The sequence below is a fragment of the Desarmillaria tabescens genome, assembly GCF_030435595.1.
Source record: "Desarmillaria tabescens strain CCBAS 213 chromosome Unknown EV420scaffold_5, whole genome shotgun sequence".
Classification (NCBI taxonomy): domain Eukaryota; kingdom Fungi; phylum Basidiomycota; class Agaricomycetes; order Agaricales; family Physalacriaceae; genus Desarmillaria; species Desarmillaria tabescens.
In genome coordinates this window covers 18,239-42,193 of record NW_026848304.1, presented here as the reverse complement: position 1 = coordinate 42,193, position 23,955 = coordinate 18,239, and the positions used below count along the sequence as shown (strand labels likewise).

At 49.3% G+C, this 23,955-nt stretch overlaps 12 protein-coding genes across 12 annotated transcripts; 6 read left to right on the top strand and 6 right to left on the bottom strand.

Moving 5' to 3' along the window:
- Positions 1-21: 21 nt before the first annotated feature.
- EV420DRAFT_1511843 (spindle assembly checkpoint protein) lies at positions 22-929 on the bottom strand. Its single transcript, XM_060471607.1, has 5 exons — positions 826-929; positions 665-775; positions 591-610; positions 412-541; positions 22-354 (listed from the first exon to the last, which is right to left on the bottom strand). Exons 1-5 carry the CDS (start codon positions 912-914, stop codon positions 81-83), a joined length of 624 nt encoding a protein of 207 aa, XP_060335942.1. The 5' UTR covers positions 915-929; the 3' UTR covers positions 22-80.
- An 80-nt stretch (positions 930-1,009) lies between these two features.
- On the top strand, positions 1,010-3,956 carry EV420DRAFT_1717657 (TFIID and SAGA subunit; the record flags this gene model as incomplete). The annotated part of the gene is made up of 10 exons (XM_060479721.1): positions 1,010-1,477; positions 1,525-1,603; positions 1,656-1,955; positions 2,009-2,062; positions 2,112-2,508; positions 2,555-2,694; positions 2,748-3,094; positions 3,146-3,314; positions 3,368-3,647; positions 3,700-3,956. The coding sequence occupies 10 exons, from the start codon at positions 1,010-1,012 to the stop codon at positions 3,833-3,835; spliced, it is 2,370 nt and encodes a 789-aa protein (XP_060335941.1). The 3' UTR covers positions 3,836-3,956.
- Positions 3,957-4,433: 477 nt separating this feature from the next.
- On the top strand, positions 4,434-5,949 carry EV420DRAFT_926346 (uncharacterized protein). Its single transcript, XM_060484013.1, has 5 exons — positions 4,434-4,785; positions 4,843-4,977; positions 5,030-5,076; positions 5,133-5,219; positions 5,270-5,949. The coding sequence occupies exons 1-5, from the start codon at positions 4,680-4,682 to the stop codon at positions 5,516-5,518; spliced, it is 624 nt and encodes a 207-aa protein (XP_060335940.1). The 5' UTR covers positions 4,434-4,679; the 3' UTR covers positions 5,519-5,949.
- A 427-nt stretch (positions 5,950-6,376) lies between these two features.
- On the bottom strand, positions 6,377-8,064 carry EV420DRAFT_1637064 (uncharacterized protein; the record flags this gene model as incomplete). The annotated part of the gene is made up of 7 exons (XM_060476660.1): positions 6,377-6,908; positions 6,965-7,344; positions 7,397-7,448; positions 7,498-7,543; positions 7,598-7,802; positions 7,855-7,889; positions 7,944-8,064. 7 exons carry the CDS (start codon positions 8,062-8,064, stop codon positions 6,377-6,379), a joined length of 1,371 nt encoding a protein of 456 aa, XP_060335939.1.
- Positions 8,065-9,474: 1,410 nt separating this feature from the next.
- On the bottom strand, positions 9,475-11,766 carry EV420DRAFT_926316 (uncharacterized protein). The gene is made up of 13 exons (XM_060484012.1): positions 11,345-11,766; positions 11,236-11,294; positions 11,166-11,185; positions 11,047-11,115; positions 10,919-10,990; positions 10,768-10,867; positions 10,645-10,713; positions 10,399-10,586; positions 10,271-10,348; positions 10,117-10,218; positions 9,963-10,063; positions 9,846-9,909; positions 9,475-9,789 (listed from the first exon to the last, which is right to left on the bottom strand). Exons 1-13 carry the CDS (start codon positions 11,560-11,562, stop codon positions 9,730-9,732), a joined length of 1,200 nt encoding a protein of 399 aa, XP_060335938.1. The 5' UTR covers positions 11,563-11,766; the 3' UTR covers positions 9,475-9,729.
- Positions 11,767-12,433: 667 nt separating this feature from the next.
- On the top strand, positions 12,434-13,227 carry EV420DRAFT_1637062 (60S ribosomal protein L13; the record flags this gene model as incomplete). The annotated part of the gene is made up of 4 exons (XM_060476659.1): positions 12,434-12,455; positions 12,512-12,906; positions 12,980-13,141; positions 13,195-13,227. The coding sequence occupies 4 exons, from the start codon at positions 12,434-12,436 to the stop codon at positions 13,225-13,227; spliced, it is 612 nt and encodes a 203-aa protein (XP_060335937.1).
- Positions 13,228-13,423: 196 nt separating this feature from the next.
- On the bottom strand, positions 13,424-15,186 carry EV420DRAFT_1262783 (delta 8-sphingoloid desaturase protein; the record flags this gene model as incomplete). Its single annotated transcript, XM_060467139.1, has 5 exons — positions 13,424-13,822; positions 13,878-14,256; positions 14,309-14,330; positions 14,381-14,399; positions 14,449-15,186. The coding sequence occupies 5 exons, from the start codon at positions 15,184-15,186 to the stop codon at positions 13,424-13,426; spliced, it is 1,557 nt and encodes a 518-aa protein (XP_060335936.1).
- A 173-nt stretch (positions 15,187-15,359) lies between these two features.
- On the top strand, positions 15,360-17,023 carry EV420DRAFT_1717621 (Pal1 cell morphology protein-domain-containing protein; the record flags this gene model as incomplete). The annotated part of the gene is made up of 4 exons (XM_060479720.1): positions 15,360-15,446; positions 15,494-15,508; positions 15,536-15,734; positions 15,786-17,023. The coding sequence occupies 4 exons, from the start codon at positions 15,360-15,362 to the stop codon at positions 16,646-16,648; spliced, it is 1,164 nt and encodes a 387-aa protein (XP_060335935.1). The 3' UTR covers positions 16,649-17,023.
- EV420DRAFT_1717617 (uncharacterized protein) lies at positions 16,617-18,740 on the bottom strand (the record flags this gene model as incomplete). The annotated part of the gene is given in 3 exon segments (XM_060479719.1): positions 16,617-17,156; positions 17,176-18,573; positions 18,621-18,740. 3 exon segments carry the CDS (start codon positions 18,738-18,740, stop codon positions 16,983-16,985), a joined length of 1,692 nt encoding a protein of 563 aa, XP_060335934.1. The 3' UTR covers positions 16,617-16,982.
- Positions 18,741-18,887: 147 nt separating this feature from the next.
- EV420DRAFT_1301394 (uncharacterized protein) lies at positions 18,888-20,654 on the top strand. Its single transcript, XM_060468399.1, has 2 exons — positions 18,888-19,303; positions 19,369-20,654. Exons 1-2 carry the CDS (start codon positions 18,926-18,928, stop codon positions 20,407-20,409), a joined length of 1,419 nt encoding a protein of 472 aa, XP_060335933.1. The 5' UTR covers positions 18,888-18,925; the 3' UTR covers positions 20,410-20,654.
- EV420DRAFT_1326987 (Rad51-domain-containing protein) lies at positions 20,655-22,104 on the bottom strand. The gene is made up of 6 exons (XM_060468764.1): positions 21,751-22,104; positions 21,591-21,701; positions 21,242-21,542; positions 21,058-21,187; positions 20,883-21,007; positions 20,655-20,826 (listed from the first exon to the last, which is right to left on the bottom strand). The coding sequence occupies exons 1-6, from the start codon at positions 21,974-21,976 to the stop codon at positions 20,697-20,699; spliced, it is 1,023 nt and encodes a 340-aa protein (XP_060335932.1). The 5' UTR covers positions 21,977-22,104; the 3' UTR covers positions 20,655-20,696.
- On the top strand, positions 22,101-23,824 carry EV420DRAFT_1759648 (uncharacterized protein). The gene is made up of 2 exons (XM_060480594.1): positions 22,101-22,229; positions 22,279-23,824. Exon 2 carries the CDS (start codon positions 22,599-22,601, stop codon positions 23,733-23,735), a length of 1,137 nt encoding a protein of 378 aa, XP_060335931.1. The 5' UTR covers positions 22,101-22,229; positions 22,279-22,598; the 3' UTR covers positions 23,736-23,824.
- Positions 23,825-23,955: the final 131 nt, after the last annotated feature.

Sequence of the window (23,955 nt, the reverse complement as noted above, 5' to 3'; positions counted from 1 at the left end):
CTGGCTCGGACTCGGCTATTTCGGTCAAGGGCAACCATCTATCTGCCAAAAAATTATAGTACATTATTATACACATGCCACTACTCTTCATATCGATACGCGACCATGGCTTCAATCCTGTGCACGTCCGTACTGAAACTCCTCATCTTCACTTGCTGACTCTTGCTCGCCTCAATCGCCAACGGATCAGTATCAACCCATTCACCAGCAGGAACGTCTGCAGAGTCAGACGTGTATGCCAGAATATTGAACACTGTTGGTTCATGTATCACCGGCAGGTAGGTGACCATCGAAATGATCTGCTTCAGAATGGCTCGGATCTCTGATTGAATTTCTGCCTCTGGTTTCGGTGGCCTAGATCAAACAATTCTATTAGAAACGCCCGAAGTGAGGTACAATCGTGGTTCATACGTTTCAGTTGCAGAGTCCGCTGGTGGATCAACAAGTTTGATATCAAACACCCAGCGTTCTAGAGGCGTCCGGCTATCCTTTGAAATAATAGCGAGAACGAGTTGTGTAACGGAGCCAGTAAGCAGCCATTCTGATGGACTGATAAGCACCGTGATGAACTAGTTAGTGTGTTCACCTACTCTGAACTTGTTTTAGTATTCTAGCAAAGTCAAAGTGTTAGGGTGGGAAACTGCACAAATGGTTAGCAACGGACCTTTCGAGGTAGTTCTCCAGCGCGAGATCTTGAGTGACGAGAACAGTTTGCCCATATTTCTTCACCATATGAAAATCGTCAGACGGGTACACCTCCCGTTGGAAAAGTATCCTTTGGACCCTGTCAGTGGCAACACGAACATCGATTCATAGGATACCCACGTGTTGACCGCATACTTGAAGAATTCAGTGACCAGTGCGGTAGAGCCCTTGAGGGTAATGGCTTGACGGTTCGCTTGTTTTGAAGCCATGGTGAGAGTTGTGAGAAAGAGATTTGAAAATACCAAACACGCGTCGCGTATAACAGACATCAGTCACGTGAGCTACTCTTCTGCTCTCTGCAGCCATGTCGGTCAACACTCCTCCCGGATCCACTGGTTCTCCTGCTCCTGCTTCTCCTGGAAATAATGCGCCGACAGATCAGCAAAATAATGCTCTCGCAGACCGCATGGTCCTTGACTATCTGCGTGCTCGAGGTCATGCTGCTGCTGAAAAGGCTCTCGCAAGTGTCGTCGAAGCTGCCTCTCCCGAGGATAAGGGCAAACAACCAGAAACTCTTACTTCCGAAGATCTTGTCAAGGCTCTCGCAGTATTCGCACAAAAACCCTCGCGGCCAGGCGAAAATGTTCTTAAGGATACTTCAAGTGTTCTTACCGAACTCACGTCATTGGGAAACCCATCTAGCATCCAGAACCTGATTGCTAGCATCGGTTCCGTCGGAGCAGAAGATATTCTGTCTTTGGATCCCACAGACAAGCAAGAGGGATTTCGAGAGTTGGAGGCTTGGGTCGAGGGATCTCTGGATATGTATCGAGTAAGTGCTGTATCTGCCCTGTCAATTTGATGTAACCCTCGGTACAGCCCGAATTTCGACCAATATTGTTCCCAATATTTTGTCACTTCTATTTGGACCTCATACAGCGTGGTTTCAAGGATGCAGGTAATCCACAAGACGATACAACAAATTGCTCTGCTGATCGAGACTATATCAGCGCTTCGATTTTTCTCCTCTTTCTCGACTTCCCTTGCTCCTGCTCACACAACGATACTACACCATCTCTCTACTCTCTTGCTTCCCGCTCATGTTCAAAACGACGAGCTGGCACAACGCTTTCGTGATGAAAAGTATGTTATTCGAATGAGCCGGTCAGGCTTTGGCTTGCTCGTAGGGTGGTTAACAGAAGGTGTCGGAGGTGAGGCCTCAGGTGCAGGTGAAGGCTTCTCAGGTGAAAAGGGCAAGAGAGGACGTGCAGCGGTCATGCGCGTGGTCAACAACCATCTTCGATTCGATGGTAAATACAATCGTGGTGTATCCTATGGCACTCCTACTCACCCCAATGTACAGTCACTTCCTCCAACCCCACTTCAGTTGCGCCCAACACTTGGGAAGAATCTACGGGTCTACTGTCTTCCCTGATTCCTCAAACAAATGGGGCCAACCACAAAAGTAACCGATCCTCAAGCGTACAATACGTCGAAAGGTGACCTCAAACTCGGTCCTAGACCGATAGCCGAAGATCTTCGTACAGAATCGGAACGCCAGCTACGAGAACAGGCCATGGTTGACCGGGATCCCAGTGCTCAATATGACATGCAGTATGCCCGACCACCTCTACTGCCTGGCATTCTTCCTGTAACCGAATCAGACCTTTTACCCCATCCCCCTACTTTCAAAACGACTGATGTTGAAAGAGAAGTCAACGCTGTACGGGATGCACGTCGAAGAATCCGACTGGAACCATCAGCCCTTAGTAACATCGACATCAATTCTCCTCAAGCTAATACGGCGAGGGCGCGTGCTCTCCCCAGTATCTGTGCTTATACATTACACAATGTCGTGGAAGGGTACGTTCAATCTCAACTGCAAGGCGCCTCTCTTACACCGTTATAGAGCACCCTGCATGGCTTTTTCTCAAGACACCTCATTAATGGCCGCTGGTTTCGCTGAAAGCTACATCAGACTATGGAGTCTCAAAGGCGAGAAACTCAAGGGAATGAGGAGTGACTTCACTTCAAGCTCTGTCAAAGATAGTCCGTACATTCTACTAACAGCCTGGTCTATTGGACTCAAAAATCCGTCGTAGTGACATCTCTTCGCAAAATCAAGGAAAAGAAAGGTAGCACGACTCGAAAACTCGTCGGTCATAGCGGTCCTGTCTATTCACTTGCGTTTGATCCCCTTAATGGCTCTGCAAGTCCTCCTAGATATCTGTTGTCAGCTTCAGCGGACGCTACAACGCGTTTGTGGTCGATGGAAACTATGAGCAACGTCGTTGCTTTCCGTGGACATGAGAATCCGATCTGGGACGTCAAATGGAGCCCTATAGGAATCTATTTTGCTACCGCGAGCAGAGATCGAACTGCTCGGCTGTGGTCGACAGACCGTACGAGCTGTTTGCGCATTTATGCAGGGCACTTAAGTGATGTGGATGTATGTTTTCTGCTTGGCTGACGATACAGGCTTCATCTGATGCGTGTCTAGTGCATTGAGTTTCACCCCAATTCTTTGTACCTTGCTACCGGGTCTAGTGATTGGACAGCCCGATTGTGGGACGTTCAACGAGGTGCATGCATGCGGGTGTTCATTGGACAGCAAGGCGCTGTAACTTCAATGGCTATCAGCCCAGACGGTCGATATCTAGTGACTGGAGGTATATGATTCACTTGCGATCTCTTCAATGTTGGGTTCTAACGTCCCATGTAGGGGAAGACCTGGCTATCAATTTGTGGGACATCGGTTCTGGCAAGAGGATCAAGAAAATGACCGGACACACGGCGTCAATATACTCTATGGCTTTCAGTGCCGAGTCGTCTTTACTAGTCAGCGGAGGTGCTGATTGGACCGTTCGATGCTGGGATGTAAAGAGCGCAGGTGGATCACCTAGTAAACCGCGGGAGAACGGGACTACTCAATACACGCCATTGGGCCTCGCAAGCAATGGCGCAGTCGTCGGTGGTTCAAACGAAGAAGAATCTTCTGAAACGTGCGCTTATTCGTTGAGCCTGCTTGCTTGCTTATGCCTGACCTAATTTCAGAACTGACTTACTCGCGTCCTTCCCGACTAAAAGAACACCAATAACGAATGTACACTTCACACCTAGGAATCTCTGTCCTCGTAGGAGGGAATTATTTATCTCCAGATGTACGATGATCCGAGTATCGTCATTGTAGAACCTTTGTGGGACCTTGTACTAATTAGCCTAACTTATTTTGCTTGTCAACAGTTCCTACTATTTACCCCTTCCTCCCAGAATGTTACTGGCCAGCCTCACCGCGGCTTCCAGCTGTAAAGATTTTCCGTTTTCGATCAAGCCGAGAAGGATGGCGACAAACTCTTCAAGGTCTCCACCCCGCACGACATTAGTAATTTCTCTCTAGAGATTCTCGTTTTCCCTCCCTTGCGATCCATCAGATGGCTGTAATGGCATGCCATCGTCGTCTCCGTCGCTTCCATGAGAGTCCGTACTACTGGTGTATGACTGGGAGCTATATTGCTGAGAGCTTGAAGGATTATAATTTTCATCCTCCCGGTCTCTCTACACGCAGCTGGATATTAGCCAACGAATGGTTGAGTGCAATATGACCCAACGTACCCTTTCTTCCTGTTGAATCTTTTTGTTATCTTCTTCCTCTTCCGCTGCGTTACAGAAATATTCTGCACTTTGCGAGGATGTGGGCTGGCTGGGAAATAGAGACGTGGAAGGAAATACTTACGCACTGATGGAATGTACCGTACCTTATAGTATTCCACGCCTTTGTTACCTTTGTTCCTCGAGGCACCTTGGCTGCCACCCTCTGCCACCGAACTTAAGAAACCGTAAGTGACGGAGCACGTGACGCTTCGCGCTACTTAAGTACTGCCAGCTGCCTTGCACACTGTTTCTACGCCAGCCATTTCTTTCTTTCTCCCATAGGACTTTTTTCTTGGTCATTCAAGCAGGGTGCGTTTCAGTTTCGTGTTTTCTCGCTCCCGTGTCGCCTGTCGTCACTCAAACCGAGCCGCTGCTTCGCTTAGATGGAGAACATGGAAGTAGATTCTGTTATGCAAGGCGCTAGCTCGCCGATACAGCAGGTCCAGGAGGGACCCAGCCAGGCATCTACTGGAGCGCCTGCACCACCAAGTGAGTTCCTCAGTGTATCTGCGCCACCGCCTGTGCTGAACAATCGACGTCATACAGCGTTAGGGCTACCTCGTGAAAACTTCCGTGACATACAGGTCAAGGTCCACATTCGAAGGCCTGAGCGAGATTCTTGGGTGTATCTGGGACGAGGCATTGTGTCGCAAGAGGTGGTTGGGCATTCGTCAAGGATAGGTGAGTGCTCTTGTGCTTCGCTTTCTTGAGAGCCTAATTAAGGCCGCCTCAGTCGTTCGAAACCTCTCCTCCAACAAGGTCATCACCTCATTTGGCGAGGTGAATTTTTCGTGTTTATTCTCACTAATTACAACACTGATTGCTTGCTTTTCAAGGGTACGGACCTTCAGGCAGAAAGGAGAGGTAACTTCGTGGTCATTGGTTGCGTCGAGGGTTCGCGTGTCGTTTCTTGGTCATTGAACGTGAGTCATTCTTGCATTTCCATGTTTTGCGTACTCATTGAACGCTGTAGGCATTGAATAACTCTGATACGCTGCGACTGATTGCGAGCATCGAGCTCGCCTGCTACAAGAGCAAGCAGGCTCTGACAGACCCTCGGCTACATTCCAAGACCCGCCGCAGAATAGAGCGCATTATCAAGGATGACAGGCGCAAGCGTCATCGTAGGCGGAAGGACCAAGAGGCACTCGTTGATGCTTTTGCGAAGCAGAACCTCAGCAACGAGCCTATGAGCATGAGTGCCGATGGAGATCAGCCATAATTGCAGGCAGCTCGCGTTCATCTTGAATATAAGCGGCTTCCTTGTCAAGTTGTACTCATATTAGACACTGCTACTTCCACCCATATTGATTGCACGCGTGTATTTTCGTATATCACTTACATACATTTCACCCCGCTTGACCGCCGTTTTCACTGGAATATAACGACTTATATTCAGCTTTCCGGCCTCGCCGCCTGAGAGTCTTCGTGAGGTAGTGAAAGGTTCTGGTTTTATGCATACGGCAAGGCAGCTGAGCTCAGCCTCATAGAACACTGTCGATCCAGCTCTCCAGGCAGTCGCGTTTCCGCTCTTTTTGCGACGAACTTCGTGTGATCAACTTATTTCGACTATATTCTATGAACTGTCCACTGAGCGAACGAGGTGAGCATGTTACAGGTATGACTGGCTAGGTGTTACTCAACGAAATCATATATCAGAGAGCGGAGCCGAAGATAAAAATTAAATTCATTTGATGAATGTCGAACTTATGACATCTCATAACGGAGCCTGGACAGACATGGTAGGTTTCCTTCAGCCCATTGCCTGCATAGAATTCAACGTTAAGCGGGTATTCGAGTTACAGATGGGTATAGGAATCAGATCCAATGAGCTAGAACACCTGTGAACCCACGGAATCCGATGTCGGCTTGGAGCAGACGATAGCAGGACCATTCTTCTCAGGGCATTGACCAGCTCATCAATCCTATTCCGTGAGAACATTCAGTGAATATGTCAGTGAGAATAGCTGCAGGTGGCCCCCGGCCACGAAAACAAGTACACGATCCTACACAAATAGATATGTTTTAACCGCCGGCGTGATAATTAACAATATGTGCAAGGTAGAGAAGATTGAAACGGTCATGAGTGCGAATGATGAGACTGCGAATGAGAGTGCTGTGATGAAGGTGAATATAAGGGAGCATCATCAACTGTCGTAGACAACGATGGCCCTGAAGGAATGCTCTGAGGTGCTTTCCGTTCAGAATACTGCGGGGGAAGTTCTACGACCCCATCTTCATTGGGAGGCGGCAATGGAACGTCGTCAGCATCTGTGTGCAGGATGAATCGAGAAGGAGTGAAGCTGGTTGTGCCAGCCATGGCCGCCTTCCGCTGAGCAGATGACATAGTCTGAGAACTGGATGGTTGACTGTGATGATGAGCGGTGAATGGATCAATAGGTATCGGACCCTGTTCATAGTCACGAGGAGAAGCGAAAGGATTTGGTGGTGAATCAGGCATTCCACGGCTATAATGGTCTGCGGCCTCTGAGCCTGGCGTTGAGGAGGCGTAGTCTGTGCCGCGAACGAAGAATGGGAAAGCAGACCCTGATGGCGTGTTTGCGTGGCTTCTGGTATCGTAACCGTCAACCAGATCAATATCCGATTGAAATCTACGCGAGTGACGGCCAAGGTCGGTCCCGTCATCATAACGGCTAGCGCGGATCACGTTTCCGCCGAATGGAAAAACAAGGTAAGGGTGATGACAGCAGCCAAAAATACGAGTCCACCCAAAACAGTGCCTGCTATTGCGCCGATGGGTGTACCTGAACTGCTGCTGGTCTCTGATGCCGCAGTAGAAGTGGTGGTAGAAGAAGCTGACGATGTGGAGGATGGTGCCGCAGTAGATGACGGTGACGAAGCGTCAATACATGACTGATCAGTAGATGTCCCGACGGTCTTAATATCGGAACATCCGCCTTGACGGCCTTGGGAATCGGACATAGCGAATAACACGCTCGTGCCGTTGTAGACGTCGGCGATCCAATCATAATCGGTAGGCCCGTTCGGTGGATTAATGACAAAGGTGTCTCCATTGGGAATTATTCCCTTTGTAAAGATACATATAAGCCTTGGAAGGACAAGTGAGATCGGAACTCACCATGATGGTGACAGGCTGTACGGCACCAGTGTACGCACTGAAGGTATATGTTCTGCGCAAAAGTTGAGCCAGTGCGGTGTAATAATGATTGATGTGTTTACCTGCATTGCTGGAGTGCGGTATTCAATTCAAATGAAAAGTCGACACCTGTTGGAGTAATGTTACAGTGACCGACAAAGCAAATACGGTGAACAGCCTTACCAGGGTCCGTGGTATTGCAACTGCCTCCAAGGGATGACCCAACGGTCAGGACATCAGTGGCTCCTCCTGTTCCGAAACCAGACGCATCCGACATGACCATGACGAGCTTTTGTCCAGAAGGGAACGGAATTTGTGTTTTATACGTTCCCTTCCCACCACTGTAGGCGGAATCAGGGATGGATATGTTTCTTGGAGTCCCAAAGACCTAGTTATTACAGATGAGTCTCGTTCGATGAATAAGAAAGGACTAGGCGAACAGGAGACAATAGAAGCAGGTAGGGAGCAGTGCCACCTTCATATGGCATCGATGAGCGCCGCGTCAAACATAATGTATGGATACGCGTACCATTCCATGTTATACTGATATCATCACATTGTGTCGGTGTCCCGGCAGAAAAACTGAACGCAGCAGAAGAAGATGACCAGGACAGAATCGAAAGAACGACCAAGGAGAGACGGAAATGCATGAGAGCCAAGAAGTTATGGAAAAGAGTGTAATATTAAGGAAAGACGGTCGCCAGGGAGGGATAGACAGAGGAATACTGGCGGCAGTAGGAGGGAAGTAGGGGAAGGGAAGAAAGAAGCGATATTGACGAAATCGTGTCTTCGGCTAATTTCAGGTGATTTCCTTTCCTGGAACTGTAACTTTACGCACAGCCAAATGACATATGTTTTTTTTTCCCTCCGTTAATGTTTCTTTGCCTTAGTTACGCAACATTCCAACTTTCAAAAAGTACAGCTTTCAACCCAAAGAAAATTAAAATTGCTCTCGTTAAGTTGTCCATCTCCTATCACCGCTCCAACAGCGGCCCCGTCATAGAATAAACTCCCCCGCAAAATCATAATGGTCTGCCGGAGTGCCTGATTATTACGGCTACCTGGAGATGATACCAGAATTTCCCGAAGTTGAAAAACTGGTTTCGCTGTCTTGCCACGACTGCCAAAAAATACTGCCACAACACCTATGGTCAAGGCCTTGCGACGCTCGCCTTTGGGCCATGCTCGCGATTAGAGACGGGGAGCATCCGGAACATCAGCTTGGAGATGTCAAACAATCCGGAACGGCGCTTTCGCGGTACCCTCGATCAACGATGTCAGTGAACGATGATACAACCAAGTGGTCACATCTGATTACAGGTGATGCGGTTCTCTTGGGGGGCAAAGAATTAGCAACGAGGATAGCCAGCAAAGGAGCCGGCCTTAACCTTCGGTGGGTGGGCTCAACCGATAGACTTGAACAACAATGGCTCATTCACTCTCCAAACCAGGTACCGTAGATCACCCACGACGTCGACAGCCAAGAAACAGAGGAAGGATGCCATGATTCGGCCTTTACCAAACGAATACAGCTATGGTTTTGCAGATAGGGAAGCAAGCATGCGTGATCTGTTCTTAACCGACAAATTCCGAACCAGAAGAAAGCGGTCTTTGGACGGTAAATCGCACTTTGAAAGTCTCGCCATCTTTTATCAACAGCAGTCCAGCTGACGAAGATGTCGGCACATTTATACCACAAGGCGAAGCGCTGTTATGGGAGGAACACGTCGCTCAGAATGCGCATGTAAATGCCTGAAAATCACAGGAAACGAGTTTACTTGACCTCGCCGACTAGAAGCGACGATGGTGCATTGGTTATCAGTGGTGCCTTGGTCGGGCTGACCGGTGGGCGGTGTCTAAAGTGAGCTGCTTACCGGCCTCGCTTTTAGGCTTATTAACTTTCTCTGACGGATCTTGTGAGCAGATACGAAGAAAGTAAGGCGCCTACAGAAGACGTGGACTCACAGCGACCAACGGCATAAGGAAGATTCCTTTCTCAGAGCTCTTCTCTTACGGGGCAGCGTCTGCGTGACCCTCCAGGTTGCTAACCCATTTTTGAAGACTCGATGTGCGTGCATAGAAACGCTTGTCAGCGCCGATGAACTCCCACTGTACCTTCTTGCCCTGTGTCGAAGTGCTTCAAAAAATCCAGTCTCGACCGCTCGGGGCTCCTTGAGCTGCAACGAGACAACTGCGCAAAGAACTTGCAATGCAAGCTATTTATAAAACCAAGAGTTACGCGTCCAAAATTGAACTTCGCCTAGTATCCAATAACGTTAAAATTTTAAAGAAAATTGTTGGAAAATTGTCCAAAATTATTGTGGCCATATCTGCTTGGCAGCTTCGACTAGCAACTCCAATTTCTTCGTCTGATCCTATGCGGATAGTCCTTTGTTATGACGCCGTTTATAATAAGGAAGCGCATTCGTACCTCTTCAGTAATGGGGTTGCCCTGCCACACCGATGCGAAGCCGCATTGTGTACTGATGCAAATCCTGCCGAAAGCGGGGATCAATCATCGGTAATCAAGAAGAAAGCGATTCCTCACTGATTCAGAGCATCTTCCTTTGACTGCGCTGGATTTCCTTTACACAAGGCATCTACAGCTGAGTAGACCCGAGATTTCAAATCTTCAACAGATTCCATAATCTAGTAAGGCACATTCAGACAGGCAGCCAACGTCAAAATCGAACGGTAGATACCTGGCCGGTCTTTGTGGTCACCAAACCGAGAACCAGCGCTTTGTTAGTGGGAAAATATTTCAGCGGCTCAAAATCACCGGATCGTTCGTTATCGTATTCGAGCTGCCATATAATGGGTAAGAAACACGGGGTAATGACAATGCCGCCGACGCACGTAAAATGTATCAACGTCAAGGTTGTTGAAAACCTTTTTGGCAATGCGATCGTAACCACCGTCACAGAAATGCGCCCCCTGTCATAGTCCATGAACGTCGCAATAAACCCCAAAACTAGTGAACGTACCATGAAGTTACCGCGACACATATGCACGCTAATGACCAGATCGTCCGGGCGATCTTGAGTGATGATATTAATGGCGCGGATGTATGTATCGAGCAGTGTCTCTGGATCGACACCCATCTCTTTCATCTTCTTAATTACACCATCATTGCAGAAGAAACAGAATGTAGGGTCGTCAATCTGAATGTGACCTACACAGCTTCGTTAGCCTAGCCATGTGAAAGGCCAGAAGCCCGAATATTGACGTACGGCATCCTAGTTCGTATAGTTCCTTAAATTCAGCACGGTACGCGATACCAAGATCGTCGAAATATTCATCTATATATGTAAAAGGTTAGAACAGAACTAGCGCTTTACGATGAAACAATGTACCGTCATTTTTATACACGTTGAGATTGTATGTAAAGTCTGAACCGTGTCGCTGATGAAACCACGAGGGAGAGCATACAGTCATCTTGATATTTTTAACATCCTACGGCGAAAAGGGTCAGTGTGGAGTATGTACGAAATGACATGTGGATACCTCTGGTGGGACGATGCTTTTTGTGAATTTGAACTGATCAACGTAAAAAGGTTGTGTACGTTTGATTTTTCCCTTGATCGATGTGGTCAGCTTGATTGGTTTTGAAAACATAGGAGGGGACAACCCACCGAGCAATATATCGTCTTATCAGTCATGGTACCTGCTGCCTTCATCATGCCGATATGCGGTATGTATTCCTGCACTGATGATCAACACAGTGATGTAGATTTGCAGGCGTCGTACCGACCTTGAATTCACTCAACGGACCTAATAAAGAATTAGTAACAGGCGCGTCTCTGTAGCGACGAGTTACGCACGCTCAGGCATATACTGCATGCCCTCCAGTTTGTCAAATACACCTTCGAAGAAAAGCCCTCTGGTTCATATAAGACTCAGAGAACACTGCGTAATATATACCAAACGTACCGTCTCATTTCGCCATCAGTGAGGGTCTTAATACCCGCATCTTGCTGGAGCTTCACGACGTGTAGCACCGCAGCATCCTCGGCAATGACGAGCTCTTCGAGGGAACATCCGCGATTCTCCATTAGACGGCGTTTCTGGAAAAGCTCTTTGGGCCTAATTAATGACCCAACATGCTCTGCACGAAAGGGAGGCTTAATATGCAACTTGCGCGCCGACATAGATGATAAGCACGAGTAAAAGAGGGAAAGATAAAGCGAGGGAAATGAAACGGGTGCCCCGAATTTGAGGAAATCGGAAGCTGTAGCTGATCACCAAGTCCGACTACCTGGGTAGGGTAAATTTGATGGGCCATGGCCTTGGGAGAATTCATTGCGTCAAGGAACATATAATCATGAGGATTACGGACTCGCAGCCGTACCTACGGCGTGGCGTGTCGAAAGGGCTGTCGAGTGCGGTTCTAAAGGCAGAACAGCAGGCCTCGGTTCTCGGGAGGGTATTGGCCGGATATATCCAGGTCTGGCAGTATCTCGACCTGCTGTTCAGTGCTTGTAAGCGAATCAACACACCGGATTCGAAGATTTTCAATGGCCTACATTTGTACACGGACCAAAAATACACAAAATATTAAGTCAGTGATACGATGCAGACGGGACAAGACAAGCTGTCGAGCGCGAAAAACGCGATATTATGGAGATTTAAATGGAACGGGGAAAGGAATACATGGATTTGGGTCAGCGAAAGCGAAGAACATCAGCGTAACTCGGTAAGATAGGTGGTCGGTCGTGTTCGTAAACTTGTGTAAGAAGTCAAAGGGTCTGTAAGGGTCCCCTGAGATGCCTGTGACGATCGAATCGGCACTCTCACGGATTGGGATATGACTAATCTCGCATGTGTCTGGTCCACGTGATTGTGAGAAATAACACGGTATTTGCCGGGAAGCAGCTGTACAGTTGGTCGAATTTTTTTCCACGCAAAGGTTTTGGTCCGTGTAGAGCACCGGCCTCGACGTACCTCAAGACTAACCCGTAGGTACCCAATTTTTGCCAGTGTATTTCTCGTGCTCAATGACTCGTTCAATAGCTCCGACTAATGGGTTTCGCGCACAACAACGGTGAGCGAAATTTCTGTTTTTCATTGCTAGACTCTGAACTTAATGATATCCCATAGTCCTCCCCGGAAACCATTTCCGTAAAGATTGGCAGCGTCGCGTACGCACCTGGTTCGACCAGCCAGGACGCAAGCTCCGCAGACGCAATGCCCGCAAAACTAAGGCTGCTGCCCTCGGCGTTCGTCCATTGACGCTGCTTCGCCCTGCAGTCCGTGGCCAAACTGTGCGCTACAACCGAAAACTCCGTGAAGGTCGCGGATTCACCTTCGCTGAGCTTAAGGAGGCTGGTATCGGAAAGAAGGAGGCTCGGAGTGTCGGAATCGTTGTTGACCACCGAAGGAGGAACTCGAGCGAGGAGGGAAAGAAGGTCAATGTTGAGAGGCTGAAGGCTTACAAGACCAAGCTCGTTGTCTTCCCCAGGAAGGCTGGCAAGCCCAAGAAGGGCGACTCCTCCGTACGATTTCTTTGCTATTCTTTTGCTATCTGATTTGCTTATGCGTCATATTGTTAGGCCGATGACCTCAAAGCTACTACTACTCGTAGCCGCCTTCCCTCTTCCCGAATCATACGCCGCCGAGGCCCCCCGCAAAATCACCGAAGAAGAGCGCTCCTTCGAAGCTTACAAGACCCTTCGTATCGCTCGCGCCAACGCCAGGCACGAAGGTGCTCGCAAGGCTCGTGCTGCCAAGGTCAGTGCTCAATGTCAGTTTTTGCGTTACAAGGTGCTAACTCTTTCTTCTAGAAAGAGGAGGAGGAAGCAGCAAAGAAGAAGTAATTACCTACCATCTTGTTGCCTTGCTATGCCTTTTTACTCGCACCATGCTTCGAACGTTTAAGCTATGCCTTATGCAGACAATATGAGGGGCTGTCTGTTAGGATCTTGAGTGAATTCTGCGCTATCGCCCAAAGAATGAATATCATTATCATAATAGTCCTTTCTAGATGAAGCAAGGGGGGTATTAAATGTCCTTCTAACCAACCTTTTTCTCCTCCTGACCCTTGATCTTTTTATCAACCGCCTCTTTCGCTTCTGCATCAGCGACTTCCGCTACTATCTTGACTTGATTGACTAGTTCGCCAACGTGTTTCAGGAGGCCAACCACCTCTTTGTTTCCACTTACGAAACCAAACTCTGCATATGTTAGCCCCTGCTCCTCGGCGAACTTCTTGACCATCTCGCTAGCCTTTCGGAGGTTGTGCCGCGGCAGGCGAGGAAACAGATGATGCGTTACTTGAAGGTGTAGACCGCCGTGTATAAATTCAATAGATTCGTCGCATATAACGTCGGAGGTCGTCCGCAACTGTCGATGGGGAAATGACTCCGTAGGGCCTAGATCTGCTGTAGACATTGAAAAATGTGATAGGACGATCTGAATAAAATATCACAAACGTTCCGGCACTGTCAAACGTGCGTGGGGAACATACCTGCACATGAAGAGGACTCGTCGTGGCGTGACTTACCAGGACGTACAAGAGCGCCTTTCGCCATGTTCCACAACCAATGAGGAGACTACCGAACCATGTCCAGAAGAACACGATACCAGCGACCTCGAGACCCCAGGCCCATCCGTGGCCTCTGGCGCGCCTTGTATCAAAAGCTCGGAAATAAAGATGGGCGTAGGAAAGGCGGTACAAGTTGAGCCGGGCAAACATCATCACAATATAGAATAGCTTGTGTTGAAGTGTAAGGAATATTTTGGCTGGCGCGTCCAAAGGCATTGTGCGCTTGTAGTAGCTGGAATATAAATTATTGAAAAATGCCGGCGAGATGGCGAAGAAGGGGAGATGCTGGATATCGGGGTCACTACGGTCGATTAGCTTATTACGGTGGCAATAGTATCTAAGGAACAACATACTGGTTCACATGGTTCGTAACAACTTCGGTGAAATGTAAATGAGATGTAGCAGGCTGTGAAAATAGAACTCACTATGATGAATATTATGGTTCTAGACATAAATTAGTGATGAAATCCAATGCACTCAATTAAAGACCTACATCGACCCACCAGCCGATACTGAGGCCACCGATCCAGTCGGCGATAATCGTAGACACGAGCCTGTCGAACGTCCAGTCGCCCGTCAAACCCATATGTCCGAGATCATGGGCAAAAAACATAAGTTGGTGCCACATAAGACCAAGGAAGAATGCGGACGTCATGAGCCAGTTGTGGTAGTAGGCATACGCGCTAATGAGGCCTAAAAGGGTGTACCGAATAAATTCTGGTCCGTAGCCGGTAAGGATGGGGCATTTGTAGAGCCCTGCGTTAATAATGCGTCTGTGTAGGGCCTTATACGCCGCGGACTGTCTTGCTTGTATGTCCAAGTCAAGATCGGTCGGGCCTGGCGTGATGGTTGCTGCCGTTGGACCGAGGCTTGACGAAGAAAGGTGTTCCTCAACGAGCAAACGTTGGTCCCCTGAGAGATACGCAGCCTCTCTCCTCCATTGGCCGTTCTCCTGGACCCATCCAGCAGCAATGGGAGGCAAGAAAGGAACCCAGTACTTCTCGTGGTGCTTGCCAATGGAATACTTTGCGATGAGATCAAGAGTTACGGTGGGATGCAACGCGTCAATTTCATCAGTTGCATCTCGTCCAACAAAGTGAAGGATGGATAGGGCACCGCCGGGATGCGCGTCGAGCCATTTATTGGGTATCCTGAGGACGTTGTCGTGGTATATGACGATGTGCTGGCCCTTGAGAATGAGGGACTCAACTTCGTCGCGCCGGAGAGACATGGCGCGAGATGGGAAATAAATAAAAGGAATAAATATAATTTCTCCGAATTTGGCTTGGCAGTTGATGACAAATATTTGATACCATTACTACAACCACGATGGCACCGACAGCCGTAGTTTCTTCTGATCCTTTTTCTGACCCTCATCCACCACGACCACCGCCAAAGAATAGAATGCCTGCCCCAGTGCCGCACTCAGCACCGTCTGGCAGGGATGGCTACGGCCGTGAACTCACCGATGCTGTGAAAGATACTGTTCATGTCCGTGGTAACTCTACCACCGACTATTCGCCTCGCCATCTTGGCAGGAGCCAGACAGCGCTGTGTGTCCAATTCTTCTATATTTTCAGTTGATACTAAACCGGCCGACGTCCAGTCCAGCACCTGCTAGCTCGCCTCGTCACCAGAGCATGGGAAGAAGATCCCATTCCCAGGACTCTGTGCCTGCAGTCTCACAGGAGCGAGCCAAGTCGTCCAAGTCTCGCACCAAGAAGGGGTCGCAGCATGCAGATGTCATCGACAGGCTCGATTTCACTGGAGTAGGGCCAAGTACGTTACCCCACAGGTACCACTTCGATCGTCGCTGACTAACAAAACCAGTGTTCCACCATGACGGTCCGTTCGACGCATGCGCTCCATCCCGCAACAAACACCCTCGCAAAGCGCCCATGGCTGCTTGGTCGCCTTCTGACCAGCCCAATGATGGCCCATACCCATCGGCGGCTGCCTTCAATGCTTTCTCTGGCTATGATGCGCCCAAGAACAAAAAGGTAGACGCTATCGCAGAGGCATGGGGCATCCATGAGCCCGAGCCATACGAAGAATTTTTTGCAGGCGGGGGAGCACGAGGTGATACCCCTGCCAGCTCGATCTACAATGGCAGAGAGGGTCATCGATCGACGCCAAAACGGACCAAGGAGAACCAGCGAGAGGCGCACACCGATGAACCATCCCGATCCCGCGGAACCAGACGTGCCATGCCGCCTCCCAAACCTATTTTCGTCCCGGAATCTCGGGACGAATATCCTGAACCGTCAGGCTCGCCCCCCACCCAATCTCCCGGCCTACCCAAGCGCACCAAGTCCCTCATGCATCGTATACGCAAAATGCGAGAGTCGCCCAACGTCCCAGTCGACTCTGACTACGAGCCCTATCCTCCCTCGTCACCTTCCCCTCCTCCTGTAGACCATCACGGCATTAGACCGACGCACCGCTCCCAGAATTCGTTCTTGGGTCGATTTGGCACGGGAAAGGCGGAGCCGCACTCGGAACCGTTCATTCTCGTCGAACCCCATACCAACAAAGAGTTGCCAACGCTACCGCACCAATCACCTACAGCTACGCCGTCATCGGGCTACTTTGATGGCCATGGATCAGGCGGCAACGTTGGATCCCCTGGGGGAGGTCTGGGACGAAAGACCAGCCTTATGAAGAAGATGGGAAGAGTCGTACGTGGCCGATAGGCATCTTCTCAAGCCTTTGTACCATTCAGTGTTTGCATCAAAAATTATTCCATGCGTTTACGTCACATTTTTCTCCATATGTCTCTGTATATATACATCGGGGCCTCTGCTTCTTTGGACAGCTACTTCTCCATTCTACACTTTTCGTGTTCTCTTGCTGCGAACGACGACTGTCGCCCGTCCTTTCCGTTTTTTGGTGTATCTTGTCTCTTGATCCCACGTAATCCTCGCTGTTTCGATATCTACGTACACACCAAACCATGTAATGTAGATTTCTCCCGCCTGTAACATTTGTATGATCAATAAGTATATTCTGTTTTTATACGCTGACGTTCTACCCCAGCCTGACACCAACTTCGTTGTCATCGAGACATTTTTTGACATCTTCGATGCCCACCTCCCCACGATGAAATATACCGGCAGCCAAGGCTGCTTCTACCCCAGTTTCCTTGAAAACTTCACAAAGTGCCCCGCAGTGCCCTGCGCCACTACTCGCCACTACGGGTATCTTCACAGTTAGATTTGACAAGTCGGATGAGATCCAGGTCGAACCCTAGACCTGTGCCGTCACGGTCAATACTATTAACCAACAGCTCCCCGGCACCGAGCCGCTCCACACCCTTGGCAAGCTGGACGACAGAGAGCGGTCGAGATTCACGACCACCTGACACTGTGCACTGATACCACCAAGCCTTTCCCCTCTCCTCTATCACTTTGGAATCAGGGCGTCCTCGAATTACTTCTTCCTTGTATGGTCCGTCATACGTTTCGGGATCAACGTACACTCGTCTAGGGTCAATAGACACAACAACTGCCTGTCTTCCATATGCATACGCGATTGTCTCGATCGCACTCGTCCCATCACCCTCTTTCTTTTCCGAGGCCAGCATCTTCTCCACAGCCAAGACCGCTTCACTGCCAATACTGACCTTATCGGCCCCGGCGCGGAAATAGGCGCCCGCGACTTCAAGTGCGGGGTGCTTAGTGCCGTCTGGGTCGACGGTGTCTTTGATTCCACCGCCAATCGTGAGAGGGACGAAGACGCGTTCTGCAGCGGCACGGACGACCGCGATCATTGGTTGATCTCGGAGGGGAGAGTGACGGAAAGAGGTGATATTGAGGAGACATAGCTCGTCTGCACCGGCGAGGTAGTATTGGGAGGCGAGAGCAACAGGCTTGCCCAGGTTACGGACAGCGCCACCTGTTGTGGCGGCGACGGTGGAGGCGGTGGACGTGGGAGCTTTCTCTCGGACATCGTACTGATCTCCTTTCGTGACGACAAGATCACCATCGTCATTCGCACGAACGTCCATGCATGCGACAATTCGTTTGGTGAGTCGGTGTTGTGATTTTGGGATCAGAACGCGTGGAGGTGACGACGAGTGGGCAGAGATCGCGCCTGGCGACGAAGTATGGGCGGATTCGGGTTTCCGAAGCCAAGCATCGATGAGATGAAGTCCAGCAGTTCCGGATTTTTCGGGATGAAATTGAGTACCAAAAACATTGGCTTTCCGAACGGATGAAATAAACAGTTCTTGGCCGTACTGAGTAGTCGTGTACGCCCACTGTGCGGCATCGGGATACTTGTGGGGGTTGTACTTTGCACAATAGGAGTGCACGAAGTAGTAGTACGACGAGTCAGCGACCTGTTCGGGGTCATCCTGACAAGCGAGATCGGCAATGTTCCAACCCATATGGGGAACAGCTTTGTCTGTATCGTCAAGACGTTCTATGGGGCAGGGAATAATCCCCAATCCCTCCGAGGAAGATTCTGTTGAAGACTGGAACAGAACCTGCATGCCAATGCAGACGCCAAAGTATGGCTTTCCTGAAAGAATGTATTCGCGCAGGGGCTGGAGAAGCCCACGAGACGCGAGGTGTTGGATGGCAGTCTCAAAGGCCCCTACGCCGGGAAAAACGAGAGACTAGAACGAGAATGAATAAATGTTAATGCATCATGAATAGGACTGACAGTAGCACGTTTGAAGTCATCTGGTGAAGAAATCCAGGTAAATGAATGGCCAAGAGAAGTGAGAGAATTGGCGAGACTCTGAACGTTTCCTGCACCGTAGTCGAGTAAGTAGAGCCCCATTGTGACCAGCTGGTGACAGAACTTGGACACAAGGATTGCGTCGGGCTGCACTGACTCGAAAACCGGTCCGATCGATGTTCGGAGATTGCCGAACTGATCTAAAAAATTACTGATTAGATCTCATGATTTTCATCTTTCTTGCGTGCTCCTGACTCGGGTTGACGTATATAAGAACTTCCATCATCATGAACTTCCTCCATTCACCAACAATGTCATCCCCCATTGCCATTCCAAGTTCGTCGCCTCACATCGTCAGCGCCTCCCTCTCTCCGTCGGCGCTTACTATCCACGACCGTTTCGCCAATACTCGTCGTCAGGATTCTGCCGCCATTAGGCAGCCCAAGGTCCTCCACCCCGTCGACAACGAGGGCCTTCGTCTCCTCATTCTCGAAAATATCTCCCAAGAGGCCGTTGAGCTTTTCCGTGCCCAGGGTTACCATGTCGACCATTATACCAAGGCTATGTCGGAAGACGAGCTGGTAGAGAAAATTGGGTCTTACCATGGTATTGGCATTCGCAGCAAAACAAAAATCACTGCCCGCGTTCTCAAGGCGGCCAATAAGGTACTCGTTGTCCGCGTCTTCTTCTCTGATGGATTACTCAAGGCGCCTTTCTATTTTTTGTTTAGCTTCTCGTCATCGGATGCTTCTGCATCGGTACTAACCAAGTCGATTTGGCTTCTGCCGCTCAAGCTGGTATCCCCGTATTTAACTCCCCTTTCTCCAACTCGCGCTCTGTCGCCGAACTCGTCATGGCTGAGCTCGTTATCCTCTCTCGCCAGCTCTTTGAGCGCGCATACGAGTTGCGTACCGGCATTTGGAACAAGCAATCCAAGAGATGCTGGGAAGTCCGCGGAAAGACGCTTGGAATCGTAGGCTATGGCCACATTGGCTCCCAGCTCTCCGTGCTTGCTGAATCTTTCGGTATTCGTGTACTCTTCCATGACATCGTCAACCTCATGCCCCTCGGCTCGGCACGTCAAGTCGAGTCCCTCGATGCCTTACTGGCGGAGGCAGACTTCGTCAGCTTACATGTCCCCGAATCTCCCGACACCATCAACATGATCTCCAAGCCTCAGTTCGCGATCATGAAGAAGGGCGCGTATTTCATTAATAACGCTCGTGGAAAGGTCGTGGACATACCCGCTCTTGTTGATGCTCTGAAGAGCGGCCACCTTGCTGGTGCAGCTGTCGATGTGTTCCCCTCAGAACCAGGAGCAAATGGTGCGCCGTTTGACGATCAACTTAACTCTTGGGCTTCGACTCTCCGGTCGCTGCCTAATGTCGTCCTCTCACCTCATATCGGTGGGTCCACCGAGGAGGCACAGCGCATGATAGGCCAGGAAGTCTCCCAGGCACTGTGCCGATACTTTGGATACGGTACCACGCTTGGAGCAGTCAACTTCCCCGAAGTTGACTTGCGTGCCATCACCACAGAGCAGGGTGATCACGTTCGTGTCTGCCACGTCCACAAGAACCAGCCTGGTGTGCTGAAACAAGTTAACGACGCCTTGTCTCCGTACAATGTGGAGAAGCAATACTCGGACTCGAAGGGTGACATCGCATATCTTATGGCAGATATCGCTGATGTCAGTCCCGCAGACATCAATAAGCTGCGGGAGCTGATCAGTGGTACCAGCGCCAACATCCTTACTCGTTTCCTTGCATAAACAGCTTTTAAAGCTGTACTGTATAAAATACCGAAATGGACGGTTACAACTGTGACTTGTTGTACAATCTAGATATCTGTATTCAACATATAATACGGATGTTCACTCAACTGTACATCCTATACACCATTCAACTGGACTTTGGGAATTTGCATGGGATATCTAGCACATAATCGTGATTGTATTACATTTCGTAGTTATTCATTTATGACGAATGTTTCCTGGGACATAGCACATACATTTTACACACAGAGCAAAAGAAAGGGAACAACAAAGTCAAGTCATATCTAGGCCTCTTCTTCAGGGTCACCAATACCAGAGGGAAGGATGGCGAAATGTGTCTCCATTTCAGGTAGACATGGCGAATCATAGATTTTACAGGAGCGTGTGTTTCCGCGTGATTTCTTTAACTGGAGTCTGAAAGACGTAGCGGTGAGCACATGGACATTTGAGGCACAAAGTGACGATCATACCGTGTAGTTGATGCGTGGGCCATGATATTACCGCCGATGGGCTTTTTCTCGTTGCTAGCATATGGACCTGCAGCCGCGTCTGGACTAGACATGACTTGGTTCGTTACAACGACAGCAATACCGAACTGGCAGAAAATCCATCAGAAAACATGATTAATGTCTTTGGGAGACTAACCTCATCTGCCAATCGTTGGAGCGTCCGCAAGAACTTGCCCAAATGATTTTGCCGAGATGACAACTCCCCACGTCCGCTAAAATCAGTACGATATAATGCCGTGCAAGAGTCGACGATCAACAGACAGAACCTGAAGTATTGTTTGTGTCAGCATTACGAGCCTATATCAAGGGTACAAGCCCACCTCGACTCTGACATCAGTGCACTGGCACTCGTCAGCAGAGCATTCTGATGGTCTGCATTGTACGCCCGGGCATATGCCACGTTGTCCAAAACTTCTTCGCCGTTGAGTCCGTACCGCTCCGCTACAGCCAACAGCCGTACTGGACGAAAAGTGCCTTCGGTGTCGATATATAGGCACTTGCCTTCTCCGCCACCCATGCTGACAGGAAGCTGGCAGGTAACAGCAAGCGTGTGACATAACTGGGATTTTCCGGTACGAAATTCGCCAAAGAGCTCGGTAATTGCGCCAGTTTCAATCCCACCTGCTGAGGTGTCAGTACTGCACAAGGACACAGAAAGAGCACACGTACCTCCGAGAAGAGCATCGAGTTGCTTGGAGCCGGTCGTAATATGAACAAGTTCAGCGCGTCGTGCGTGTACTTCTGTGGCACTTTGGAACCCTAAAGGTACGATCTTTTGCGCTGCAAGGTCCAAGTTAGCGACTACACACTAGTCAATGAAGCCGCTCACCCTCAGCTATAATTTTATCGGCTTTCTGTTCTGATATGCCCTTGATAGTAATAAGATGCTTCTTTGGCGTAAAAGCGACCGCTTCGACGGTGTTGAGACCTGCGTCCGCGAGTTTCTTGATGTCATTGGCGTGTATCCCAGCCTCTTGCAGTTTGTTGACAAGAAGAGGGCCAGTAAATTGAAACTCGCCTTCTTGCTCGACGTCGTCTTGTGATGCTTGAGACATTGCTGGCGACAAAAGGTGATAGTAAGTCAAGGTAAAAGACGTTTCTCACGGGTCAAACGCGTGTCGCGTTCACATCACGTGCACACATTTATAACGGATGTCACGCTTCACATCTCCTCCCAATGCTCCCATCAGCTCCTACTTATCAGCTCCCATCGCTCCCATCGTGCCCTGCCTCTTATCGACTGACGCTATGGAGAAGACAAACAAAGGAAAGAAACGGAATACGGCCTCAAAAGCACTAAAGCCGAAGGTATTATACTTGTCTTCTTGGGTTCTGCATTCGCTCACTTGATTCTTAGCCCTCCAGTAGCAAAAACAGGCGGGGAACAACTAAATCGACTGGGATCAGCAGAATCAATGAGCGTTTACCCAACGAACTTCTAGCTTACATTTTTTCCACTGCGATTATCAGCCTGCTTCCAATAAACCATAGGTCCTTCCTCGCTCGAGTGTGCAGCATATGTCGCCGTTGGCGGAATGTTGCTATCGAGGCATCTGAGCTTTGGACCACCATTTTTATTCATAATCCTTACCATATTCTCTCTGCGGAACTCTTCCTTGAACGATCAAAGACGCGATTTCTGGATGTTGACGTCCAGGTGCGTTGTGGGGTCATCCGATGACATTCAGTCAACAATCTGGGCTTCGGGTTGCGGAGTTGACATCGGTCCATCTTTGGCGTACGAGGACACTCTCCTTGAGCATCAGCGATACTCAAGGTGCCGAAATTTTTTCTGCATCGTACCGACCGATGTCAGCTCCGTATCTCGTTAGCCTTTCCGTCTATGTCAAAGGATGGTCACAAAGCGCTCCTCCTTTACTTGATTCCATCTATTCAGTCGGTTCTACTGGGAATGGAGGTTTATCATCGGACACAACCTCAATCTCCAGCCTTACCAGACTCGAGCTCACATCCCTTCAGCCTGGACATGAAGATATGCGGAATATATTCATATGCTCTCCATCTCTCGAAACACTTATCCTTCCGCACTTTGGTCATGGCTGGAGAGGAAGCCAGGAGAAGAATCTACCCATTATATCAGCTCCCAGGTCGTTGCGATCGCTCGCAGTTCACATTGCTTATACCCATCGCGTTGAGTTTTTGCTTGCGGAAGAATCAACTGACTGTTCGTGTGTCCTTGGCTCTCTTCGCTTTCCCAACCTCAAATATCTCGAGGTTCTAGGCGATGACTCTTCCCACGATCTTAGTCTCGGCAGCCATTTCAAAGACCTACCGAGATTGCAGACGCTGCGTTTGCAGCAATGTTCTGTGTCACCTATTGATGACGACTTCTTCCACTCTTTGAAGCTGCTGGATCGATTGGAGCTGGTCGACGTGGAGTGGCCAACGAAATCTTCACGCGAAACATCCTTACCATTCCACCGTCTATCGTCTCTCTTAATTAGTGACATGCCAAGTTGGGATTATGAACTAACCCAGTGGGCACGTCTCGCGCGGTTAGCCGTGCAGGATTATGGTTGCACCCAGTTTTCTATCGAAGTAACAGCGCAACTTTACGATAGGATGTCACAACTTTTCGGTCCTCAAGATGAGCATATTCACGTCCAAGTAAAGGATCATGTTACCGGTTTGCTCTATCCCCTTCCCACAGAAATTTTTGACGAGGAAGATTATTACGATTCTGACCCTTCTGATTTTGATACTTTTGACTATGACTATGACCGTGATTTTGATTCGGATGGGTTTGAGTATGCATTTGATAGCCAGATGTATTTACGAGATTTTGACCTGTAAAATTACATTTCCAACTTTGCGTCCAGCCCGAGCAGCATACTTTATCTGACATTGTAACGCGGCGGGCTGGAGAGTGAGCTACCGAGGCAGTTTTACACTTATCTGCCTGAACTGTTTCAGTAGAGGGTGGCCAACGGAATCCTGGCAGCCGTTGCTAGGGGCAAAGACCAGGGGCAGGAGGCCGTTGCGAGTAAGTAACGAGGCGGTCACGCTTTCCCAC

Excerpts from the sequence above, each read along its gene's own strand:
- EV420DRAFT_926346 (XM_060484013.1), top strand. The coding sequence starts at position 4,680 with ATGGAGAACATGGAAGTAGATTCTGTTATGCAAGGCGCTAGCTCGCCG. Across the intron at positions 4,786-4,842 it reads TGGAGCGCCTGCACCACCAA|CGTTAGGGCTACCTCGTGAA; the intron begins GTGAGTTCCTCA and ends GACGTCATACAG. Across the intron at positions 4,978-5,029 it reads TGGGCATTCGTCAAGGATAG|TCGTTCGAAACCTCTCCTCC; the intron begins GTGAGTGCTCTT and ends AGGCCGCCTCAG.
- EV420DRAFT_926316 (XM_060484012.1), bottom strand. The coding sequence starts at position 11,562 with ATGTCGGCGCGCAAGTTGCATATTAAGCCTCCCTTTCGTGCAGAGCAT. Across the intron at positions 10,868-10,918 it reads AAAGCATCGTCCCACCAGAG|GATGTTAAAAATATCAAGAT; the intron begins GTATCCACATGT and ends TTTTCGCCGTAG. Across the intron at positions 10,219-10,270 it reads TTGACGTTGATACATTTTAC|CTCGAATACGATAACGAACG; the intron begins GTGCGTCGGCGG and ends ATTATATGGCAG.
- EV420DRAFT_1326987 (XM_060468764.1), bottom strand. The coding sequence starts at position 21,976 with ATGTCTCAAGCATCACAAGACGACGTCGAGCAAGAAGGCGAGTTTCAA. Across the intron at positions 21,702-21,750 it reads CGATAAAATTATAGCTGAGG|CGCAAAAGATCGTACCTTTA; the intron begins GTGAGCGGCTTC and ends TGGACCTTGCAG. Across the intron at positions 21,008-21,057 it reads TCCAACGATTGGCAGATGAG|TTCGGTATTGCTGTCGTTGT; the intron begins GTTAGTCTCCCA and ends ATTTTCTGCCAG.
- EV420DRAFT_1759648 (XM_060480594.1), top strand. The coding sequence starts at position 22,599 with ATGACATTCAGTCAACAATCTGGGCTTCGGGTTGCGGAGTTGACATCG.
- EV420DRAFT_1301394 (XM_060468399.1), top strand. The coding sequence starts at position 18,926 with ATGAACTTCCTCCATTCACCAACAATGTCATCCCCCATTGCCATTCCA. Across the intron at positions 19,304-19,368 it reads TTCTCAAGGCGGCCAATAAG|CTTCTCGTCATCGGATGCTT; the intron begins GTACTCGTTGTC and ends TTTTTTGTTTAG.
- EV420DRAFT_1511843 (XM_060471607.1), bottom strand. The coding sequence starts at position 914 with ATGGCTTCAAAACAAGCGAACCGTCAAGCCATTACCCTCAAGGGCTCT. Across the intron at positions 776-825 it reads TTCAAGTATGCGGTCAACAC|GATACTTTTCCAACGGGAGG; the intron begins GTGGGTATCCTA and ends CAGGGTCCAAAG. Across the intron at positions 542-590 it reads AATACTAAAACAAGTTCAGA|AATGGCTGCTTACTGGCTCC; the intron begins GTAGGTGAACAC and ends TCAGTCCATCAG.